This window comes from Myotis yumanensis, unplaced genomic scaffold, assembly GCF_028538775.1.
Source record: "Myotis yumanensis isolate MYYU_CA2020_CCGP unplaced genomic scaffold, mMyoYum1.0.hap1 SCAF_4, whole genome shotgun sequence".
Taxonomy (NCBI): domain Eukaryota; kingdom Metazoa; phylum Chordata; class Mammalia; order Chiroptera; family Vespertilionidae; genus Myotis; species Myotis yumanensis.
The window spans coordinates 107124589-107148343 of NW_027223755.1; the positions used below are offsets into that span (position 1 = coordinate 107124589).

Here is a 23755-nt window from a genome sequence, read left to right on the forward strand (position 1 = left end):
CCCCCACCCGCTGGAATGGTCTTCAGGCAGCACCTTGAGCAGAGGAATGCCAACAGAGGGGAAGGCTGGCTGCTCTCCAAACTCGCCCAGACCTTCTCTCGGCCTCTGATCTCTTGCCACAGGCTCAGCCTGGACAGAGCTGGGTGTGCCTGATCCCGCTCGGCTGAGGAGATGGGTAACTTGGGTTCTGCCCCTTCCTCGCTTATATCATCCCCCTCAGCTGCCATCCTTTCTCTGGAAACGTCCGTCATGATGCACTGAAATGGGGCAATGAGGTTTAGACACTCAAGATCCTGGCTGGAGCCTCAGTGTCCGCATCTGTAAAGTGGGCGGGTTGAATTAAGGATACACCCGTTCTACACTTTGATGGTCTAAGTTATTCTTGCCAAAGGAGAGGTGTATTACCTTGGTTTTTCTCTGAAGTATCATGGGGATGAAGCACTATCGTCCAGTATTCTTGTCTTGTCCACCGAGTGTGAACCCAACCTGAGGACAGGGAGCAATGATGGCCCAGGACTGAAGGCTCCTTCAAGGCGGAGGCCTCCCAGGCCCTCACCGGTCCCTTACGCCAGCCCTGAGTCTCAGGCTGCTGCTGGCTCATTCTGTTTCATCGTTTATCCTCTCCAGAGTCAGGGCCACCTCTTCCTTCTCTTACTGGGTTTTTCTGCCATTGTTTTCCTCTTAGAGTCTAAGACTTAGACTTTACCCCCCCTCCCCCTTTCCCCCTCAAACTGTCTTCAAATCTAAGGCCTTTCCCAGCCACATTGTGTCTGAGGCCTTCAGGACTGCTTTCCTCCAGGTGGTACCACTGCCCACATTCTATATCCCCAGGCCCCCGAACCCCCACTGCGCTGCATGGCAGGGCCACCCACCGCCTCTGTGGCCAGATCCGGGCCTTCCTCATTTCTCACCTCGCTGATGCCCGGCAGCCGGTGACACTGCTCACATCCTCTCTAGGCCGCCCTTCCAGGATGCCCTTCTCGCTCCTGGGCTGCTCTCCTTCACGGACTCCCTCCTTCTCAGCCTCCGCAGGCGCCCACTCTGCTGCCAACATCGGCATTTCCCCGGGACTCACCCCCGGCACAGCCTTCTTCTCCCCTTCGCACTCCCACCAGGATCTCATCCAGCGCTTCTGCAGGTGGTTCCCGAACTCATCCATCCCAGACGCTTCTCCTGAGATCCGGCCCCACACGCCCAGCTGCCTCCCGGAGCCCTTCAGGCCACTCTTACCTAACGCGACAATCACCACAGCGCAGCCACGATAACAGCCGGGGGGCAAAGCTCTCACACACGAACTCCAGCTCCAGCAGCAATAGCCGGTGCACACTTTTATTCTCACCCCGATTTTGCAGAGGAGGAAACTGAGGCATAGAGAGGTTGAAAGAAGTCAAGCTCCTAACCACTGCGTTTTGGTTTCCTCAAAACCAAAGTAGGCCTGGCCCACCGCCCCGCCCCTCCTCCCGGGACCGGCACCACGGTCCTCCCGTCTGACCAGTCACCTCCAGCCCATCCCCATGGCCACTACCTCCTTCCACAGGCCCCCTTCATCTCCCTCCTGACTGACCTGTCTCCAGCCTCATCGGCCCCTCTTTCCCGCTTCCTAAAATAGAAATGTGAAGATCAATGCTTCCCTCCGCCCCAGCATAAAATCACATGCCTGAGGGGGCTTTCTGGGCTGGGCCTGCTTCCCCTTCTCTCCTCCCCCACAGCACTGACCTCATCCCTTGTTACTTCCCGCCACCTCCTCTCTGGTTTCCACCACCCATTTCCCCAAGCCCCCGCTGTCCCATGCCTCTTCCACATTTGGCCACCCCTTGCTAAACACGCTCCCCTGTACTCAGGTGCCTTCAATACTTAGCTCAAATGCGACCACCTCCAGGAAGCCTTCCCTGACCTGCCCCTGCCAGCCGTAAGGTATCTGTGGTTACTGGGTTTCCCCGCAGAACAAAGCCTTGCTGTTTACGCGTCGCCTTATCCACTGACCCCAGGGCCGGGGCCTTGTGGTTTGGGTTTCCTCACTCTGCTAACAGAGGGCACATATCCTCAGCCTCCCCTTGGGCCTGCTGAGTAAATGACGAACAAACAAGGAGTATTCACTCCGTGGCCCAGAGGTTTCCAGGCCAGAAGTGGAGGGGTCCCCCAGAATCTCCATTAGGGCCCTAACCCCACCCTGACACCTGCCCCTTCCCCCTCCCCAGGCGAACTGAAGTTTCGAGGTCAGGGGGAACCTTCAGCCGGAACCAGGGGAATTGGGGGAGGTGGGGCAGGCAGGGGATTGGCATCCACACAAGCCTAGATCGGCGGCGAGGCAAGAGGGCAGGTCACGCCATCTCTGCGCAGAACGACTCCTGGACGGAGTGTGTCCGCTGCGGGGCCCCTGTGTCTGCTTTTGTCACACTCTCCGCCCTCCACGTCTGAGTCATTCTGACAACTTCCCTCTCTAGCTCCGGCCTTGACCACCTCTCTGCTCACTCGCTCCAGCGGTTCCCAGTGGCTCAGGAGCTCGGGAGCCCACGTCTGACCTCCCAGTCATGAGCAGGACCAGGACATCCCTTCTCCTGTTGATGGGTAAGCTGGGAATGCGGGGGGGGGGGGGGGGGGGGGGAGGATGGGGTCCAGGAGGGAGAACTGAGAATGCATGTGTTCTGGATTCAGACATCAGGAGAGGGATCTAGGGGTTGAGATCTGGAGTTTGCAGAGAGAGGAGATTGAAGAACTAATCTGGGGGGAGGGGTGTAAGAGATGCCGGGAGAGAGGCCGGTTGCCCGGACAATCCAGAGATCCCTCAGGTAGGCAGAACCAGCTCACTGTGTGCTCTGTCCACAGTGCCCCTTTGGCCCCAACTTTCCCTGGATCCCCCCTCTTAGGAGCCCTCAGGGTGGGGGTGGGAAGTCGCACCTTTGGGGGGGGCGGGGGGTGGGGGGGGAGGGTGTAGCTTGGCAGAAACTGAGAGTTGAAACTTGCCAGCCGGCCACTGGGTGAGGCGCTGTCTCTGGACCGTCTGAAAGAGAGCAGCGAGGCGGGGGCGGCCCACGCCCGGGTGGGCGGCCAGAAGACCAGGAGACACTGGGGCGCTGGGCCTAGCGAGGAGAGGGGGGGTCAGGCCCGGGGAGATGAAGCAGAGGAGGAACCTTCTTCAAAGCTTCTCTCTGCACCCTCCTCCCCAGCCGTGGCTTCCTCTCTCTGCTTCAACTTGGACACCGACAAGCCGACCATCTTCCCCATGCCCAGCGCCGGGTTTGGACACAGTGTGGTCCAGTACGCCAACTGGTGAGGACTGGCGGCGGGGGGGTGGTGGTGGTGGTGACTGGCCTCGGTCACCTCATCAGCTCCTCTCCCTGCACAGCGTTCTGCTCCTCCCCACCACGCCCTTAGTTCACAAGCTCTCCTGTCTCTCTGGTGGGCCATTCCCCCAAGGCCGTGAAGAGCTGGACTGAAAGCGGTGCTGTCCGGCCATCTCGATGATCAGAGCTCGCTAACATTTATTGAGCACTTACTCGGCGCCAGACACTGGGCCACCCACCCTTTACGTGGGTATGGATTTAGTCCTCAATTCAACAATTATTGAGCACCTACTGTGTGCCTCAGGAGCCAGTCATACCCCAGAGAATAAAACAGAGAGAAATCCCTCCCATGCAGACAATTGTATAATCTGTGAAGTGACCCCCCTGATCATCCTAGTACCCACCGGGCACGGCCGTACTTACCACACAAATATTGCCCACAGTCCCATGCTGTGCTTCCCACCCCGCGACTATCCTGTGACTTCTCCTTCCCTTCCCCTCTTCCCCCAGTCCCCTCGCCCCTCCCACCCGGCAACCCTCAGTGTGTTCACTGTATCTGAGTCTGTTTTGTTTGTGTGTATTTGGTTCTTTAGGTTCTACATCTACCAGTAAGTGAAATCGCACGGTATTTGTCTTCCTCTGTCTGCTGTGTCCACGCTTTTAACTGCAGTGTTCTTTGTCTGCCCCCCAGGGTGGTGGTGGGAGCCCCCCAGGAGATAAAGGCTGTCAACCAAACCGGTGGCCTCTACCGGTGTGACTACGGCACGGCCACCTGTGAGCCCATCCAGCTGCAGCGTGAGTCCCCGCCCCTCCCTGGGACCCAGGTCCAGGTGCCCGTGCTGCAGGGGGTCTGTGCGGAGCACAGGGGGCCCACGTTCCAGCTTCAGCTCTGAAAACCCTCACCGTCAGACATGCTTCCTGACCCCGAAGGCCTCCCTACCCGTGGCCCTCCTGCACCCTCAGAGCTCCATCAAGAGCTGGGAGCCCCCTTCATGTGTCAGACCTTGTCTCCCAGGGATGAGGTGACCTCTGCCCAGACTGTGCATAGGTCCTCTGTCCTGAGGGTGACCATCACCTACCTGTCCCCTCAGCCCCCCCAGAGGCTGTGAACATGTCCCTGGGCCTATCCCTGACAGCTGCCACCACACCCCCTCGGCTGCTGGTGAGTCGCCCTGGGTCACGGGAGCATCCTGAGGAGGGGTGGGGACCTGGGACTGCAGGAGCGGGGCTCTTGTGGAGGGTGGGGTGCTGGGATGGGACAGAGGCAGGAGCTGCCCCGCCCACCACCCTCTGTCCCCAGGCCTGCGGCCCCACTGTGCACCATGCATGCAACGAGAACATGCACTTGGCCGGGTTCTGCTTCCTGTGGGCCTCCTCTTCCTGGCCGCCCCAGAGGCTCCCAGATGCCCTGCAGGGTGAGTGTCTGGGCACTGGGTGTTTCGAGGAGCCCACACACATCTCACTGGAGGTGTAGTGGGGCCAGAGACACTCTACCAAAGCAGGTCGAAAAGAAGGATCTGGCCTGGCTGGTGTGGCTCAGTGGTTGGGCGTTGACCCAGGAACCAGGTCACAGTTCGATTCCTGATCAGGGCACATGCCCGGGTTGTGGGCTCGATCCGCAGTAGGGGGCGTGCACGAGGCAGCTGATCAATGATTCTCTCTCATTATTGATGTTTCTCTCTCTCTCTCCCTCTCCCGTCCTCTCTCTGAAATCAATAAAACCATTAAAAAGAAGAGAGGGATCTGGAAAAAGGTTTACTGGGTTGTGTAGTGGGTCAAACACGGCGGGAATCACTGCCGCCTTCACAGCCCGCCCTGTGACTGCCGCTGCAGCCTCTCCTGTCCCTCGCCCTCTCCGAGCCCCCCTGCTCCATCTGGCGGATGGGCATGGTGACACCCAGTACAGAGCAACACCAGACGTGCCATGGCCAGGGCTTAGCACAGCGCCTGGCATGTGCTGAGGGCTCAGTGCTTGCCAACTGCTATTGTTTTTAGAGAGAAGGGGGTTTATTTTCACCCAGTGTAGCTGGGATAGATGTGACCGATTGGTTTGTGCAGCCAAGAAAGGGTGATGAGGGCAGGCAGTCTGAATGTGTCCGTGCATGATGTGTCTGTTCGTGTGTATGATGTGTGGACCTGTATAGTATATGTGTGTACTTGTGTGTGTGTGTGTGTATGTGTATGATGTGTGCATGTGTCTATTTGTGTGCGATGATACGACGTGTGTATGTGTGCATTTGTGTGTGTGTATGATGTGTGTTTGATGCGTGTGTATTTGTGTGTATGATGTCTGTGCATTTGCATGTGAGTGTATGATGCATGCATGTGTATTTGTGTGTGTATGATTTGTGTGTGAGTGTATGATGTGTGTATGTGTGTGTATGATGTGTGTATGTGTGCATTTGTGTGCATTTGTATGATGTGTGTATGTGTGTGCATTTGTGTGAGTGTATGATGTGTGTATGTGTGTGTGCATTTGTGTGTGAGTGTATGATGTATGTATGTGTGTATGATTTGTGTGCAAGTGTGTGTATGATGTGTGTATGATGTGTATAGTGTATGATGTCTGTGTATTTGTGTGTGTGATTTGTGTGCATTGGTGCATGTATGATGTGTGTATGATCTGTATTATGTCTGTGTATTTGTGTGTGTGATGTGTATGTATTTTTGTGTGAGTGTATGATGTGTGTGCATGTGTGTCCTTGTGTGTGTGAGTATGTATGATGTGTGTATGATGTGTGTGTATGTGTGTGGTGTGTATGGTGTCTGTGTATTTGTGTGTGGTGTGCATGTATTTGTGTAAGTGTATGATGTGTGTATGTGTGTCTTTGTATCTGTGTGTGTATGATTTGTGTGTGTGTGTGTGTGTGAGTGTGTATGATGTGTGTGTGTGTGTGTGTATGATGTGTGTGTGTGTGTGTGTGTGCGCACGCACAGGTTGAGGCACAGCGTCTGGCTTCCCAGTGCCGGTGGGAATGGAAAATGAGGAAGTGGAAGAGTGAGTTCTTCACACCAGCCCACAGCAGCCCAAGGCCCCGCCCTGGTTTCACTCTCACACTCAGGCCCTTGGGGAGGCCGGCATGGGCCACTGAATGCTTGCCCCTTGCAGCACCTCTAGGCTCTGACTTGACCCACAGGCACTGGGCTCCCCAGGGAACACCCAGGACGCTACTCTCTCGGGTGGGAGGCCGCTGCGGCAGAAAGGGGAGCTGAGAGCTGGGCAGCCTCCTCTCCTGAGGGCAGACCTGTGTTCACCCAGGAGGGGAGTGGGGTCCTGCATTTAAGCGGAGAACAGAATAGGGCCAGTGTGTGGCTGTTGCCAGGGGTGGCATTACAAATATTTAACAGCCCCGACCTGGTGTGCTCAGTGGTTAGATCATCAGCCCATGCACCAAAGGGTCTTGGGTTCGATTCCCGGTCAAGGGCAAGTACTTGGGTTGCAGGTTCGATCCCCAGCCCTGGTCAGGGCATGTGCGGGAAGCACCCAATCGATGTGTCTCTCTGACACTGATGTCTCTCTCTCTCTCTCTCTCTCTCTGTCTTTTTCTCTCTCCACCTTTTCCCCTCCCTCCTTCCCTCCCTCCCTCCCTCCCTCCCTCCCTCCTTCCTCCACTCTCTAAAAATCAATGGAAAAATATCATTGGGTGAGGATTAACAACAGCAACAAGTTAAAAAAATTAACAAAAATTTCAGTTCAGCTCCGAACAGTGAGGAGAGAGCCTGGCCAGGCCCGGAGCAGTGGCGATGCGGTGGGGAGAGGTGTGGAGGGCCAGGGGGTCGGCCGCCCAGGTCGAAGAGGGGAGCAGCTTCTCATTGCAGGACCTTCCATGTTTTTACCAACCAGGCTGGCTGCACAGGTGTCAGCAGCCGAATCTTAGGTGCAGCCTCTTAGAGACTCCAGGAGACCACCGGGCCCTGTTCCGGGCAGGGGGCAGGGGGCAGGGAGGCCCCTGGGGGGGGAGTTCTTGTTACCAGGAGGGTCTGGGCTCTGGGAGCGCCCGCAGAGGACCGTGCCACCTCCTCCTCAGAGTGCCCGAGGCAGGAGCAGGACATCGTGTTCCTGATCGACGGCTCAGGCAGCATCGAACCCACGGAGTTTACCCAGATGCTGAACTTCGTGAAGGCTGTGATGAGCCAGTTCCAGAGACCCAGGGCCCAGGTGTGCCCGTGGGCAGGGCAGGCGCTGGGTAGGCCTGCAGGAGGGCGTTGGGGCTCCGGGGGAGGGCGCTGGGGTTCTGGGGGAGGGCGCTGGGGTTCTGGAGGAGGGCGCTGGGGTTCCGGGGGAGGGCGCTGGGGCTCCGGGGAGGGCGCTGAAGCTCTGGAGGAGGGCGCTGGGGCTCCGGGGAGGGTGCTGGGGTTCTGGGGGAGGGCGCTGGGGCTCCGGGGGGAGGGCGCTGGGGCTCCGGGGAGGGCGCTGAAGCTCTGGAGGAGGGCGCTGAAGCTCTGGAGGAGGGCGCTGGGGTTCCGGGGGAGGGCGCTGGGGCTCCGGGGAGGGCGCTGAAGCTCTGGAGGAGGGCGCTGGGGCTCCGGGGAGGGTGCTGGGGTTCTGGGGGAGGGCGCTGGGGCTCCGGGGGAGGGCGCTGGGGCTCCGGGGAGGGCGCTGAAGCTCTGGAGGAGGGCGCTGGGGTTCTGGGGGAGGGCGCTGGGGCTCCGGGGGAGGGCGCTGGGGCTCCGGGGAGGGCGCTGAAGCTCTGGAGGAGGGCGCTGGGGTTCTGGGGGAGGGCGCTGGGGCTCCGGGGAGGGCGCTGGGGTTCTGGGGGAGGGCGCTGGGGCTCCGGGGAGGGTGCTGGGGTTCTGGGGGAGGGCGCTGGGGTTCTGGGGGAGGGCGCTGGCGCTCTGGGGGAGGGCGCTGGGGCTCCGGGGAGGGCGCTGAGGCTCCGGGGGAGGGCGCTGGGGTTCCGGGGGAGGGCGCTGGGGTTCTGGGGGAGGGCGCTGGCGCTCTGGGGGAGGGCGCTGGGGTTCTGGGGAGGGCGCTGGGGTTCTGGGGGAGGGCGCTGGGGCTCTGGGGGAGGGTGCTGAGGCTCCGGGGAGGGAGGTGCCAGCCCCTGCTCTTCTCCCAGTTCTCCCTGATGCAGTTCTCCAGCACTTTCCGGGTTCACTTCACGTTCAAAGAATTCTCGCAGAGCTCAAACCCACTACGGCTGCTGGACTCTGTGACCAAGCTGGATGGGCGCACATTCACGGCCTCAGCTATCCTGATGGTCACGTGAGTCCTGACTCTCCAGTCCTCCCGGCGGCCCCCCTTCCCCTGGACCTCCTCCGGCTCCAAGACAAAGGGGCGGATGGAACTGAGATTCTGCCTGGTCTCCTCACCAAGGGCGGGGGTGGCTCTGGGCTGCACACATCAGGCCTCCAGAGGAAGTGTCACCTCCTCGTTGCCACCGAGGCGGAGGGGCTCTGCCCAGGGGCTCTGCCCAGGCGCCTCTGGACCCTCCTCTTTCCTGCAGAGAAGAGCTGTTCAGTGCCCACAAGGGGGCCAGACAGGACGCCTCCAAGATCCTCATCGTCATCACGGACGGGGAGAAAGTAGGCGACAGACGGAAATACAAGGATGTCATCCCCCGGGCCGAGGACAAGGGCATCGTCCGCTATGCGGTCGGGGTAGGATGTGGATGCTGCCCTCTGCTTCCTCTTTGGGGACTTCCCTTCCAGGGACAGAAACCCAGCTCTCGGCTCCCACTGCCCGCGGGAGGAGGCTGTGTTAGCCTGGGGGCCTGGCCCTCTGCCAACCTCCGTGATGCTTTCTGAGCCTCCGTTTCTCTCCCGTATCTGGGGGGGGGGGGGGGGGGGTGACACTGGCCCCGATCCCTGGAGGACACAGCCCCAGAGCGGGGCAGGCGCCGTGGGCTTGTCATCTGTTCACTGAGTCGGTTTCCTGTGGGGACAGGTGGGGTCGGCTTTTCAGAAAGCAAGCGCCTTCGCAGAACTGAACGCCATCGCGTCCAGGCCCTCGCAGGAGCACATATTCAGAGTGGACAACTTTGATGCTCTGAGAGACATTCAAAAGCAGCTGAAAGAGAAGATCTTTGCCATTGAGGGTAAGTCAGAGCTGGAACTCGCTCTGGACACCTCATTCACCGGTGCCTTTCCCCTGGGCCCCACCCTCTGGGCATAGTCTCCACCATCAGGCCCTGTTAAGCTGGGGTGTCCTGCCCTGGCCGGTGTGGCTCAGTGGATAGAGCGTTGGCCTGAGGACCGAAGGGTCCTGGAGTGCAGGCTCCTCCCTTGCCCAGGCTGTGGTTGGGGCGTGTGCAAGAGGCAACCAATCAATGTGTTTCTCTCACATCGGTGTTTCTCTCTGTCTCCCTCTCTCTTCCTCTCTGAAAATCAATGGAAAAACACCCTCGGGTGAGGATTAAAAAAAAAAGCTGAGGTGCCCTGGCAAAGCCTGTCCCCCCTCCCCCCACCCCGAACCTGAGTGCCATGCCTCCCCCAGGTACGAACACCCTGAGCAGCAGCTCCTTCGAATTCGAGATGTCCCAGGAGGGCTTCAGCGCGGTGCTCACACCCGTGAGTGGGCCCTTCCGGCACTGGTGTGGGATGAGGGAGCCTGTGGGATGAGGGGAGCGTGTGGGAGGAGGGGAGCGTGTGGGAGGAGGGGAGCGTGTGGGAGGAGGGGGAGCAGGGAGGAGGTAGGTGAGGGTGGGTGTCAAGGGTGGGCGCCTTGGAGTTGCCGTCTCTCCTGTTCCCCGGCTCAGCCCCAGACCTTCCTTCCCAGGACGGACCAGTTCTGGGCGCTGTGGGGAGCTACAGCTGGTCTGGAGGTGCCTTCCTGTACCCCCCAAATAAGAAACCTCCCACCTTCATCAACATGTCTCAGGAGAATGTGGACATGGCGGACTCCTACCTGGGTGAGAGGAGGCTCTGGCTGTGCGGACAGGCGGGAGATGAGCTGCCTGGGGGACAGGGGACAGGGGCGGAGGGGAGAGGCAGGGGACGAGGGTGGGGGACGGGTGGGGGGCAGGAGGTGGCCTTTGTGCTGAGGCCCAGCCCCCTCAGGTTACTCCACCGAGCTGGCCCTTTGGAAGGGGGTGCAGAGCCTGGTCCTGGGGGCCCCCCGCCATCAGCACACCGGGAAGGCCGTCATCTTCACCCAAGCGGCTGGGCAGTGGAGGCCGAAGGCTGAAGTCACAGGGACCCAGGTTGGGTGTGGAGGACAGGAGGGTGGCGGGGTCTCCAGGGAGGAGGGAGCAGATGAAGGGGTTTGGGCCCCTTGGGGGGAGGTCCTGGTGCCCAGGGAGAGGAGGGACCTGGCCCAGAGGGTGCCCTGCGCCAGGGCAGACAGGGTGACGTGAGGCTCTGCCCTCCAGATTGGCTCCTACTTCGGGGCCTCCCTCTGCTCCGTGGACGTGGACAGAGATGGCAGCTCCGACCTGGTCCTCATCGGGGCTCCCCATTACTACGAGCCGACCCGGGGGGGCCAGGTGTCTGTGTGCCCCTTGCCCCGGGGGGTGAGTGGCTGAGGAAGCCTGGCTGGGTGGGGCCTGGGTGTGGGGTGGAGGGTTGGCCCGGGTTGGGACTGGCACTGTTTCTGCTCTGCAAAAGGCCAGGTGGCAGTGCTGGGCCATTCTCCGTGGGGAGCAGGGCCACCCCTGGGGCCGCTTTGGGGCAGCCCTGACCGCCATGGGGGACGTGAATGGGGACAAGCTGACGGACGTGGCCATCGGGGCCCCGGGGGAAGAGGAGAACCGGGGTGCTGTGTACCTGTTCCACGGAACCTCGGGGCCGGGCATCAGCCCCTCCCACAGCCAGGTGAGGCCCGTTGCAGATCCTGTCACTCCGACCGCCTTCTCCTTGCTCCTCCCTGTCTTCCACGCTGCCACCTGGAAAAGTGTCACCACCTCTGCCCTCCTCTGCCCACCGCGGGCATCTCTAGGCAGCGAACACAATCTGTGGGGCGTGAGAAATGGAAATGTCCGGTGGAGACTTGATACTTGGGTGGGTTCTCGCCCAGGACTTTTAATCCCCCGGCGGCTTCAGGAGCGGCCCAGGCCCCGCCAGCCAGCGTGTTAGAGAAGAGGCCTGGGGTCTGCAGGAGTCAGTGACTTGGCTGGTCCCGGCCGGTAGTTGGTCGGGAATGGTGGTGAGGGCCGTTCGGGTCTCCTGCTTCTCACTCCTGCCGGGTCCTTTGGGGCCCCGCTGCCGGTCACTTTGGGCCTGGCTGCTCAGCCTGCCTGTCCACGCACCCCTTCATCTCCCTGGAGGCCACACGACTTCATTCCCTGCTGCCATCAGCAATCCTGCCAGAGGCCCGTCCACACAGGAGCCCCCGCCCAGGGGGTCAGGGCTCCCTCAGAAAGGGGGCTGCTTCCCTGGCAAAGGCAAGGAAGCCCCAGTTAAAAACAGGCCAAAGGGCCAGGAGACACTTCTCCAAAGATGATCTACGAAGGCCCAGCAGGCACATGAAAAGGTATTGAACATCATTCATCGTCAGTCATCAGCAAATTAAAACCACAGTGAGACACCAGTTCACACCTAGGGGCGGGGGCGGGGGGGCGTCTAGAATAGAGAGACGGGAAACAGCAAGTGTGGGCCGGATGCGGAGGCTCATGTACCGCGGGGTGGGGGGGGGATGGGACCCGGTGCAGCCGCCTTGGACACAGCCTGGCAGGTCCTGAAGGGTGAAGCAGAAGGTACTGTATGACCCAGCGACTCTGCCCGAGAGAACTGAAAACACGTTTACACAAAAAGTTACAACAGATGTTCATATAGCATGATTCACAATAACCCAAAGGCGGAGACAGCCCACATGCCCATCAATGAATGAGCAGATAGACAAGTGGGTGTGGCCATGCAGTGGAATAGCATTCAGCCGTAAACAGGAGCGAGGGACTGACACATCTACAATATGAATGACCTTGAAAACATTATGCTGAGTGAGAAAAGCCCACACAAAGCCCACCTAGAGTCTGGTTCCATTTATATTAGCTCCAGAACGCGGCGGGGTGGGGGTGGGGGACGTTCACAGAGACAGAACGTAGGTTAGTGGTTGTCAGGGGCTGGGGAGGGAAATGAGGGACTTAGGGGTGACTACTCAGGCATATGGCTTCTTTTGGGGGTGAAGAAAATGTTCTAAAATTGATTTGTTGGTGGTCACATAACTCTGTGAACCTCCTAAGAACATGGAGTTGTGTACTTTAAAAGGGTGAACTGCACGGTGTGTGAATTGTGTCTCAGGGATGTGGTCGTGGTCACGGCTCACCTGTCTGTGCTGAGCTCCTCAGCTGTCCACGGTGGCGACAAGAAGCCAGCCTGCGCAGGCCGCTGCCGTGAGGGTCACATGAGTTAGTACATAGGTGGCACGTAGCACGTCTATGGCAGACATATGCATGTGTGCCTGGCACAGTAGGTGCTCCGTTATCCTCAATTCCTGTCGGTACAGCTTAGCAACGGAAGGGGTTTCAAAGAGCTTGGAACTTTAAGAAGAGGGCGAGGGGCTTGGCTGAGAACCCAGCGGCCCCCGAAGCTCCTTTCCTTCGCTCTAGTCATCGTGGCTTTGTAGGCCCTTCAAGGTGACATCTTTTCCTGCCTCACCCCTTCTGTCTCTCACCTTCCTACCTCCCCCTTCCTCCTGTTGCTGATTCTAACTCATTTTTCTCACCCCAAACTGGCTTGCCCGTCCTGCTCGCCAGAGGATCACAGGTTCCCAGCTCTCCCCCGGGCTCCAGCACTTTGGGCAGTCGCTGAGCGGGGGCCAGGACCTCACCCTGGACGGCCTTGTGGACCTGGCCGTGGGGGCCCAGGGGCACGCACTGCTGCTCAGGTGAGAGCAGCCTTCCCCAGTCACTCCCCAGATGGTCCCTAGGTATACCCAGGACACCCGTCCCCTCACCCACCCCAGGTGGCCCTCCCGGGACCAAAGGCTGGCATTCTGCCCACAGGACCAGACCTGTGCTGAGGGTGTGGGTGGAGATCCGCACAACACCCACAGAGATTGCTAGGTCTGTGTTTGAGTGTCGGGAGAACACAGCCTCCATCCGGGACCTGGGTGATGCCAGAGTCTGCCTTCGTGTCCATGAAAGTCCCAGGACCCGGCTGGGTGAGTCCTCTCTGGCCCAGACTCCCATCTCCGGCCTTGCCCCTTGCCCCCCTGGGGAGTTCCTGGTTCTCTCAGCCTTCCCCACCCTCTACTTCCCCCTCTAGGTAACCTCCAAAGTGATGTGACCTTTGACCTGACCCTTGACCCTGGCCACCTGAGTCCCCGAGCCATCTTCAAGGAGACAAACACTCGGCATCTGAGCCGCGTCAGAGTCCTTGATCTGAGACAGCACTGCGAGGACGTGAAGCTGCTGCTCCCGGTGAGGGTCTCGGGGCCCTGGGGACGGGGCGATGCTGAGGCTGTGCGGGTCTCGGGGCCCTGGGGATGGAGCGATGCTGAGGCTGTGCGGGTCTCGGGGCGCTGGGGACGGGGCGATGCTGAGGCTGTGAGGGCCTCGGGGCCCTGGGGACGGGGCGATGCTGAGGCTGTGCGGGTCTCGGGGCGCTGGGGACAGGGCGATGCTGAGGCTGTGAGGGTCTCGGGGCCCTGGGGACGGTTCCTAGACAACAGGGTCAGGTAGTGATGAATGCTGTGACGAAGCCAGGGAGAGAGCAGAGGATCCGGAGGCCTCTCTGAGCAGGGAGGTTGCGAGGCCCTGAACAGGCTGACCTGTGGGAGGCCGGGGGAGGGAGATCAAGGCAGAGGGCAAGCCCAGCAGAGGGTCCTCAAGGTGGAATCAGCAATGAGCATTTCACCAGCGCAGGCGACAGGCCTCACTGTCACCCCATCTCGGGGATGAGGAGACGGGCACAGCCAGTGGCTGTGAGGTGCTGTCCTGAGCCGCCTGCTCTCCCCCATGGCCGCCCTGTAGGCTTGCGTGGAGGACGCGATGATCCCCATCACCTTGAGTCTCAATCTCTCCCTGGTGGGCCAGCCCATCCCTTCCTTTGGGAACCTCCAGCCTATTCTGGCTCCGGACACCCGCAGACACTTCACGGCCTCTGTGAGTCCTCGGGTTGGGATCTTCGGGGGGCAGTGGGGTGTGGGCTCCAGGCCTTGGAGAAACCCCGAGTTGCCTTCCCTCTCAGCTCCCCTTTGAGAAGAACTGTGGGGATGACCGTGTCTGCCAGGACGACCTTGGCATCACCGTTGACGCCTCTGGGTGAGCTTCCACCTCCTGAGACCTGCCCTGGTCTCCCAGCTCCTCTCCTGGGACCTAGAGCTGCCATCTGGCTCTCCCTACCATCTCCATCCTGTGCTCAGAAACCAGACATCCCAGGCCCCGGGGCCCCCACCTCTGCACTCTGGGTTTCGTCCCCAGACCATTTCTAGCCCTGGTCATAGGCTCATCTCCTGCCCTCCACCCCAACCCCCAGCTTGGAGACCCTGGTGGTGGGGAACACCCTGGAGCTGAACATGGGAGTGAAAGTGTGGAATGATGGTGAGGACTCCTATGGGACCACGGTCACCTTCTCCTACCCGCCAGGGCTGTCCTACCGACGGGCGACAGTGAGCCAGGTATTATTCCTTCTGGGGAAGCAGCCAGTGGCTGGGGATCAGCAGAGACTCCTGTTCAAAGCTCAGGCTGGGGCTGCCATGGCTCAGAGCCTCTCAGAAACCCAGGGATCCGGGCTGGTGCTGGTCGGAGAGACACGGTTGTGCCATCTGGGGCTTGCTCATGCTGTGCTCAACTCCGGGCATCGCGTTTTAAAGACACCGACTATTAGGACTGAGTGCCCAGCAGGCTGCCAATGTGGAGAGACAGGGCACTCTGCCCTAAACGTTTTTGTATCCCACATCATGTCACTATTCTTCTTCCAAAGGAAAACCTACCTCAGCCTTCAAATATGTCAAACACTGTCTTGTAGAAGCAGGGGTTCACTTTATTGGTTGCTCTAGATCAGGTCTTGGCCTGCCTTTTCTCTGAAGAGCTGGAAAATAAATATTTCCGCTTTGTGGGCCATAGAGCGCCTGTCACGTCCGCTGGGCTCTGCTGGTGTGGACTGAAAGCAGCCACTGGCAAGGCGTACGCGAATGAGCGTCTATAAACTCCCTCTATGGAAAGTGGTGTTGGGCTGTCGTTTGGCAAGACCTGCCCCGGAAGGCAGAGCTAGGACCAAAGTGAAACAGATTTTCAACAAAAATTTTACGAAAAATGCTAAACATTTATAAAAGCAGGGAGTAGATCAACAAACCTCTCAAAAACGTATCACCCAGATTCAACAAGTATCAACGTTTTGCTATATTTACTTTATCTGGCTCCCCCCCTCCACTTGCTGAAATATTTTAAGATAAATCCCAGACATCATGTCACTCCTCTCTCTTCCCCCCTATAGTTCCGGACTGTCCCCACATCCCACATGACCCAATACCATTATCGCATCCAGTGAAACAAACGATTCATAATAAAATTTCCTTAGTTGGCTCAAAAATATCTTTTTATACCTGATTTGTTCGAACCAGCATCTAAACTAGGTCTATACATTACGTTTGGCTGGTTGGTCTCTTGTGTCTCTCTTGGGCTAGTATTCCCAATGGGGTCATAGTTTGGTTAACATTCAAAGGAACGCACTGGAGATGGCAAGACCCGGCTGCCCAGGGGTGAGTGCCCATCAGTGGAATTACTTCTGGACACACCAACCAAGTGCAGCAAGTGGACCTTTGTTGGGTATTTGTTTCTAAAATGAGCTGTAAAGTAGCATCTTTGGAGGCAGCCCAGGAAGTCTGCGCATGCCCTGCCTACTGGCCGACATTACGGAGTTGTTGCTTATTTTGCCGGGCGTGAGTTGTTGAGTCTTGCGGTTGGTGGTATATATTGAAGTATTTCTGGATGAAACAATGTGATATGCGGAATGTGCTTTCAATTACTCCGAAAAAAGGTGGAGAAGCAGCTGAATAAAACAAAAGTAGAAAAAATGTTGGCAGTTGAAGCTGAGTGATGGGTATATGGGGCTTGATTTATCTAGTCTCTCTACTTTTGAGTATGTTTGAAAATTTCCATAACAGAAAGCCTTTTTAAAATAACAATAAATAAAAAAGGGGGAGAACTTTAATAAATCTGAGATTTCTACATTAGGAAGAAATTTGACCAGATAGTGTCTAAGGATTTTTTAAAAACAAAACATAATCTTAGGGTAGATTCCAGGAAACTGTCACTCCGCCGTGGAGTCTCTTTGGGACACGCTCTAACGAGCGCCCCCCGCCCTTGCCCCTGCCCTTGCTTAGAGCCGGCCGCAGTCACGCTCCCTGCAACTGGCCTGTGACAGCGGGAGCCAGGACGCCTGGAGCACGCGCTGCAGCCTCAAACACATCATCTTCCGCGAGGGAGCTCAGGTCTGCCTCCCACTTCCCTGCCCCCACCCAGTCTCAGTCTCCGTGACCTCTGCCTCTAACCCCATGCCTGCCTCTCCCTCAGGTCACCTTCGTGGCCACCTTTGACGTCTCCCCCAAGGCCATGCTGGGAGACCGGCTGCTTCTAACGGCCAACGTGAGCAGGTGAGCAGGGCCAGGCACAGGTCCGCGCCCCCTCGCGCCCACCTCCTCGTCAGGAGCACCCACCAATGCTCCTCCTCTTCCTCCAGTGAGAACAACTCCCCCAGGACCAGCAGGACCACCTCCCAGCTGGAGCTGCCGGTGAAGTACTCCGTCTACACCGTGGTCAGCAGGTGCCGCACCAGGACCTGAGCAGGGTCCTTCCCATCACTCTGAGGGGGCTGGGGATTCTCAGTCCCTGCGGCCCAAACACCTGGGATATTTAGGTTCTCCCACTACCCTCTCCCACTACCCTTCTCCCACTACCCTCTCCCACTACCCTCTCCCACTACCCTCTCCCACTACCCTTCTCCCACTACCCTCTCCCACTACCCTCTCCCACTACCCTCTCCCACTACCCTCACCCACTACCCTCTCCCATTACCCTCTCCCACTACCCTCTCCCACTACCCTTCTCCCACTACCCTCTCCCACTCCCCTCTCCCACTCCCCTTCTCCCACTACCCTCTCCCACTACCCTCTCCCACTACCCTCTCCCACTACCCTTCTCCCACTACCCTCTCCCACTACCCTCTCCCACTACCCTCTCCCACTACCCTCACCCACTACCCTCTCCCATTACCCTCTCTCACTACCCTCTCCCACTACCCTTCTCCCACTACCCTCTCCCACTCCCCTCTCCCACTACCCTTCTCCCACTACCCTCTCCCACTCCCCTCTCCCACTACCCTTCTCCCACTACCCTCTCCCACTACCCTCTCCCACTACCCTTCTCCCACTACCCTCTCCCACTACCCTTCTCCCACTACCCTCTCCCACTACCCTCACCCACTACCCTCTCCCATTACCCTCTCCCACTACCCTCTCCCACTACCCTTCTCCCACTACCCTCTCCCACTACCCTCTCCCACTACCCTTCTCCCACTACCCTCTCCCACTACCCTTCTCCCACTACCCTCTCCCACTACCCTCTCTCACTACCCTTCTCCCACTACCCTCTCCCACTACCCTCTCCCACTACCCTCTCTCACTACCCTTCTCCCACTACCCTTCTCCCACTACCCTCTCCCACTACCCTTCTCCCACTACCCTCTCCCACTACCCTCTCTCACTACCCTCTCCCACTACCCTCTCTCACTACCCTTCTCCCACTACCCTTCTCCCACTACCCTCTCCCACTACCCTTCTCCCACTACCCTCTCCCACTACCCTTCTCCCACTACCCTCTCCCACTACCCTCTCCCACTACCCTCTCTCACTACCCTTCTCCCACTACCCTTCTCCCACTCCCCTCTCCCACTACCCTCTCCCACTACCCTCTCCCACTACCCTTCCAGTCCTTAGCTGGCAACTGCTGGTAGCACTTGCTCCTCAATCCTGAGTGTTTATGGTGGGCTGGCTCTGACAACAGTAAGTGTGGCGTTCTCATTACTTACACGCTGCATTTAATAGAGGTTATAGTTCTCAGAGGCTTTCTCCAGAGCCCCAAGATTGTCCTGGATTCCGTAAGAGACGTGAGACGTCACTGTCTTCCAGGTTCTCTCGGCCTCACTGGGAGCGAGGCTACCCTGACCTAAAGCAGAGTCTTACCAAGGGCCTCTCTGTGGTCCTGGGGTCTGAGGCTTTGTGAGCTTCTAGGAGGGGGTAGGGGCTCCTGTCAGAGGATGCCTCAGCTCAACATTGCAGGGGCCTGCGGCATTGGCTGTGGCCCTTGGCATTTGGGTGGGAAAGTTCTTCATCGTAAGGAACAGATTTACACCTTGAAGGGCTGTTAGAACCACTCCTCCTCCCTTCTCCTTGGGAAGGATAGGGACAAACACCCTGCCTGCTCCTGGGGAGGGGGTGGGTCAGGGAAAAGCTACAGATGATGCCCAAGGAGGGGTGGATGCTGAGGGGTAGGTGCCTCCCAAGGAGGGGTGGATGCTGAGGGGTAGGTACTGCCCAAGGAGGGGTGGATGATGAGGGGTAGGTGCCCAAGGAGGGGTGGATGATGAGGGGTAGGTGCCTCCCGAGGAGGGGTGATGAGGTGTTTGAAACTAGGAGGTTGTGAGCAGACACCTCCCTAGCATTTGCTGTATTTCAGGCACAGTGATGTGGGTGCCTTCCATAAATTCATTGATTTGACTCCAACAAAGATTTATTGAGCCTCTATTTTGTGTAATCATCACCAGACATAGACCCCTGCCCCGTGGGATGTATGCACTTGTGATATGGAACAGGCCGTGGGACGTAGCCTGGGCACACTGCCCCGATACGTCCACCCACGTGCCTCGTCGGCTGCCCTCCTCCTGCCCAGAGCTCCACACCCTTCCCGCAACTCACGCTGGGCTCTCGGAGCGTGCACTGGGGCTGGCACACCTCACAGGGCACCCACAGGCAGGCAGCCAGGTGTGACCTCTGCAGATTGCCTCTGTCCCTTCACTGCACCCCTGCCCGGCCCCACCTGGGCAGTTTCCTCTGTGGGCAGCTTCTGCAAGCAGCCACCCGGAAGCCCGGCCCCGCTCCCTAATCTCCCCATTCCTCTGGTCAGCCACACACCTCATCCGGGACAGCCAGGGCCCCACTGAGCTGCTCGGGAGGCCCCCGGGGAACCTCAACGCCCTCATGCCTCTTCTCTCCCCAGCCACGAAGAATCCACCAAGTACCTCAACTTCTCGGCCTCGGAGGAGGAGGGGAGCAGCGTGGCCCAGCTCAGATACCAGGTGAGTGAGGCGGCTCAAGAGCAGGTGCTGCGGCCCAGGAGCCAGGGCGCAGGGAGGGGAATGGCCTTGGCATGCTTTGCCCTCGCTGCCTTCCGTGCAGGTGAGCAACCTGGGGCAGAGGGACCTGCCTGTCAGCATCTACTTCTGGGTGCCTGTGGAGCTGAACCAGGTGGCGGTGTGGACAGAGCTGAAGCTCCTCTACCCCCAGGTACCCGAGGACTGTGTGTGGCTCCCCCACCAATGCCCTTTGCCTGGGTTCCCGTGTCCCCCAACTCTCTGATGTCCCCTCTGAGACGCCTGCTTTCTGTCTTCCTAGGGCCCATCTATCAACTGCTCTTCAGAGAGAACAGTGCCCACAGAGGCCGACCCCCGGGCCCACATGCAGAAGAATCCCGTGCTGGTGAGGAGGACTGGCTGCCCCCCACTTAAGCCACACATCAGAGGCACTGAGCTCAGGGGTCCGTGTGACGTTCAGAGGGATGTCTGCTGACAGCATTCCTGAATTCAGATGTGGCTGCTCCTTTAAATCAGACACATTAATGCTGTCTGCTGCCTTCCCACCACACACACACACACACACACACACACACACACACACACACTCTGGGCTGATCTACTTCTCTGCCCCTAGGACTGCTCCGCTGCTGCCTGCCGGCGGTTCCGCTGTGACATCCCCTCCTTCGGCACCCAGGAGGAACTGGACTTCACCCTGAAGGGCAACCTCAGCTTCGGCTGGGTCAGCCAGGTGGGTGGGCCCAGCGGCAGCGCCCCGCCCCCCCGCCTCCGCCTCCCGTGGGCCCTGAATGTCTGTGCCCGGCCTCAGTGGAGAGCGAGGGCATTTCCCTGATGCTAGGCTTTCCCCAGAGCCAGCTGCCAGCTCTCCTGCCCTTTTGCAGACTCTGCAGAAGAAGGTATCGGTGGTGAGTGTGGCGGAAATCACGTTCGACAGATCTGTGTATGCCCAGCTCCCGGGCCAGGAGGCGTCTCTGAGAGCCCAGGTAGTGACTGTGTGCTAGGCAGCAGCCAGGTTGGCGAGCGGCTTCTGATGCTAAATCCGTGTGCCGGGCGGGGTCTCACAAGGCTGGAGGGAGGGGGTGAAGATCCCTGGGGTGGGGGTGGGGGGGCAGTTGTCCCTAAGCCCCTGAGGGCTTCTGTGGCTCAGCCCGTGGAGTCTGGCCCAGGGAGGCCGGGGAGGAGGTTAAAGGTTGGAGAGGCTGAGAGGAGCCGGGGCCACCAGAGGCCCGATGCTTTCTGATGGGGTCACCTCCTTCCAGACGGAGGTGGTGCTGGAGAAGCAGGAGGTCCACAACCCAGTGCCCCTCATTGTGGGCAGCTCCGTGGGAGGACTGCTGCTGCTGGCTCTCATCACAGCCATACTGTACAAGGTACGTACTCGCCTCCTGACCCCCAGCACGTGCTCCCACTATTCACAGCATAAGACAGCGCTCCCCTTGGAGTCGGCCACATTCTCGCTCAGTCACTGCATGCGAGAGAGCCTCTTCCGCCTCTGACATCGGCAGTCCCCAGCTCTCCCCCATGTGTGTGCTCATATCTGTTCTCAGGACCTCCTTTAGTCTCTCTCCCTTTCTTTCCCACTCACCTCTGCCTTTCTACATGTTTCTCTTGACAGCAAATCTATAGCTATAAAAGCTTAAGCGACCGAACAACTGGTCGCTATGATGCACACTGACCACCAGGGGGCAGATGCTCAATGCGGGAGCTGCCCCCTGGTCAGTGTGCTCCCACAGTGGGAGCTCCGCTCAGACGCAGGGCTCACAGTGTCGCAAGCCTGTGGTAGGCATGCTGGGTCTTGTTTCACATTCTGATGGTAAATACCAGCTCACAGAACTGTGGTCCAGTCTGTCACAGTGTTGCCACTAGGGGCTCCTGAATGGTGGTCCCTCCCCTTCCCATCGCCTCTTTCCCCCTCTCCCACCGGACGCCCTTCCTCTCCTTCCTTCCCTGCAGGTTGGCTTCTTTAAACGTCAGTACAAAGAGATGATGGCGGAAGCAAATGAACAAGCTGCCCCAGAAAATGGGCCATCGGACCCCCACGGTGGCCAATAAGAAACTCCCTCCTGTTCTCTTTTGGACTTGCTCTGCCCTGAGAGGCTTCCTGGCCCCTTTACTCGCGCCCGCCAGGCTTGAGGGGGAACAAATGTCCCACAGGAGGGAGGCTGGCATCGGCTGCTTTCTCTCTTTGGAGGATGAAGTTTATTTGCACAAAGCGTCTCGCCTGGGAAGGGCCATTTGTCTTGTCAAAGCTCCACATGGAAACACCCGGGCAGGATCCCTGCCCTGCCCCCGAGCACGTGACCTGAAATTTCTACCTGGAAATACACGGACCATAGCCCCCAGCTCCATTCTCCCTTCCTCCACTAGCCACCAGTGATCTCGCTAAAATGCAGTATTGTTTTTTTGTGATTAAAAAAATAAAGAAATGTATTGGGCTGACGTTGGTTAATAGGATCATGTAGATTTCGAGTGTACACTTCTGTGATACAAGATCTGTATATTGCATGGTGTGCCTACCACCCAACGTCAAATCATCTTCTGCCACCATATATTAGGCCCCTTCACCCCTCACCCCTACCTCCTTCCTCTGGCAACCACCTAAGATCCGGTCTTGAACAAGTCACTCATTCTCATGCATCTTCAGTGGCTCCCCCTTAATCGCAGGGTAGCAGCTAAACTATCAGCTGGATGTCGGGAGCCAGCTCCCTTTCCAGAAGACGGGCTTCGGAGCACACAGCATGAGGCGTCTGTGCTGCTCTGTCACCCTCATCTAGCAAAGTGCTGGCAGTACTGGTCTCGGTTTTGTCTTGGGAATCTCAGTCCAGATTTCCCGAACGAAGTTGGGAATGAAATGCCTTCCATTAGCATTTGTAAACTCGGCTTCTAGCGTTGGCCGGCACTGCTGGCCATGATGGAAGGGTGCCCCTGCCCCCGGAGGGGCGGTGGCCCCAGTGCCACTTCGGCTCACCCAGCTTCAGGGTCTCTTTGAGGCCCTAAAGATAGAAAATGAATACATGCCAGAACATACTAGTAATTATAAAAATTGCACATTTTAAATATTTGCATTAACAAATTAACACTTTGCACAAAAAGATGTATGTGCCTCTATTGGGAAACACGTCAAAGATCTAAAATCAATGCCTTTTATGGATGTGAGTCCTGGAAATGACACTCATGCTGTCCCCTCATCATGGTAGACGCCGGCCAGCCCTGAGGCCTGGGGCCAGGACCAGACAGTTAAACAGGTCAGGGTTATAAACGTCCCTTATTGGGGGTAGCCTGCCCTCTTCATCTGCTCACTCCATTCTCAGGGGTGTCACTGATGGGAAGCGGATAGGGCTGAGGGGGAGGGGTGGCAAGGAGAAGGGGCGGCCCTTCATGGCTACTCTTCCCTCTGGAAGGAACCAATGCGCAGATGCTGTACAAATCCTGAGAGGTGTTGACACTGCTTGCGTGTGACTGGTGATCGGGGAGACTCTGAAGTCCTATGTCAGGGGCCTGCTGCCTCCGATAAGGTTATTATTGTGCCGCTCATCTCGGCATGAAGCTCAAAGTGGTGCCTGGTGCTGAGCTGGGAGCCAACACACCCCTGCCCGGGAGAGATCCCACTGTTGCTGCCGCCACAAGGGTGCTCAGGCCTGAGGATCTTTTAATTGGGAAAAAAGGGGGGAAGCAGTTGATCATGTGACTTGAGGGAATGCTAGAAAGTGGCCCTTTCCCTCCACCCAACGATACCCTCATCCACCGTCTTCGGGTCCAAACTCCTTTTGTATCTGGAAGCTTTGGAGTCTCCAGAAGGGCCAGTTATCATACAATAGCCTCAAGGTGGGCTCTAGGCGAGACTTCACTGGAATCCGGCTTTAGAGTGCTGTTTCTCAAAATGGGTTCCACAAACTGGTGGTCTCCACTGATCTCCTATGTGTCAAGGCTTTTATTTACTTATTTATTTATTTCCTCACCCAAGGAAATGTTTATTGATTTTAGAGCAAAAGGAAGGGGGAGAGAGAGAGAGAGAGAGAGAGAGAGAGAGAGAGAAACATCAATGTCTATCAGTTGCTTCCTGTGTGTGCCCTGACCTGGGATCAAACCTGCAACCTGGGTATGTGCCCTGACCAGGAATCGAACCCAACCTTTTGATGTACAGGGCAATGCTCCAACCGAGCCACCCGGCCAGATCCTAAGTGCTACGTTTGAGAGAGGAAAAAAGCAAGAAACGGAGGGTCCAAATGATGGCATAGGAAGACCCTGAGCTCACGTCCCCCAAGGACACCAAGTCTACAGCT

General features: G+C 58.2%; 1 protein-coding gene and 1 long non-coding RNA gene across 2 annotated transcripts; one reads left to right on the forward strand and one right to left on the reverse strand.

Annotated features, from left to right (window-relative positions):
* Positions 1 to 270: 270 nt before the first annotated feature.
* LOC139009356 (uncharacterized) lies at positions 271 to 1352 on the reverse strand. Its single transcript, XR_011471301.1, has 3 exons — positions 1231 to 1352; positions 912 to 1041; positions 271 to 486 (listed from the first exon to the last, which is right to left on the reverse strand). It is a non-coding gene; the product is annotated as an uncharacterized lncRNA (long non-coding RNA).
* Positions 1353 to 2460: 1108 nt separating this feature from the next.
* On the forward strand, positions 2461 to 21911 carry LOC139009358 (integrin alpha-X-like). Its single transcript, XM_070413625.1, has 30 exons — positions 2461 to 2568; positions 3168 to 3270; positions 3976 to 4079; positions 4376 to 4446; positions 4585 to 4699; positions 7313 to 7443; positions 8345 to 8490; positions 8732 to 8885; positions 9172 to 9322; positions 9721 to 9794; positions 10003 to 10135; positions 10284 to 10426; positions 10595 to 10735; positions 10830 to 11036; positions 12917 to 13047; positions 13166 to 13323; positions 13428 to 13582; positions 14135 to 14266; positions 14352 to 14425; positions 14640 to 14781; positions 16489 to 16596; positions 16679 to 16758; positions 16845 to 16928; positions 19379 to 19457; positions 19558 to 19665; positions 19774 to 19857; positions 20089 to 20202; positions 20354 to 20455; positions 20732 to 20842; positions 21426 to 21911. The coding sequence occupies exons 1-30, from the start codon at positions 2532 to 2534 to the stop codon at positions 21522 to 21524; spliced, it is 3471 nt and encodes a 1156-aa protein (XP_070269726.1). The 5' UTR covers positions 2461 to 2531; the 3' UTR covers positions 21525 to 21911.
* Positions 21912 to 23755: the final 1844 nt, after the last annotated feature.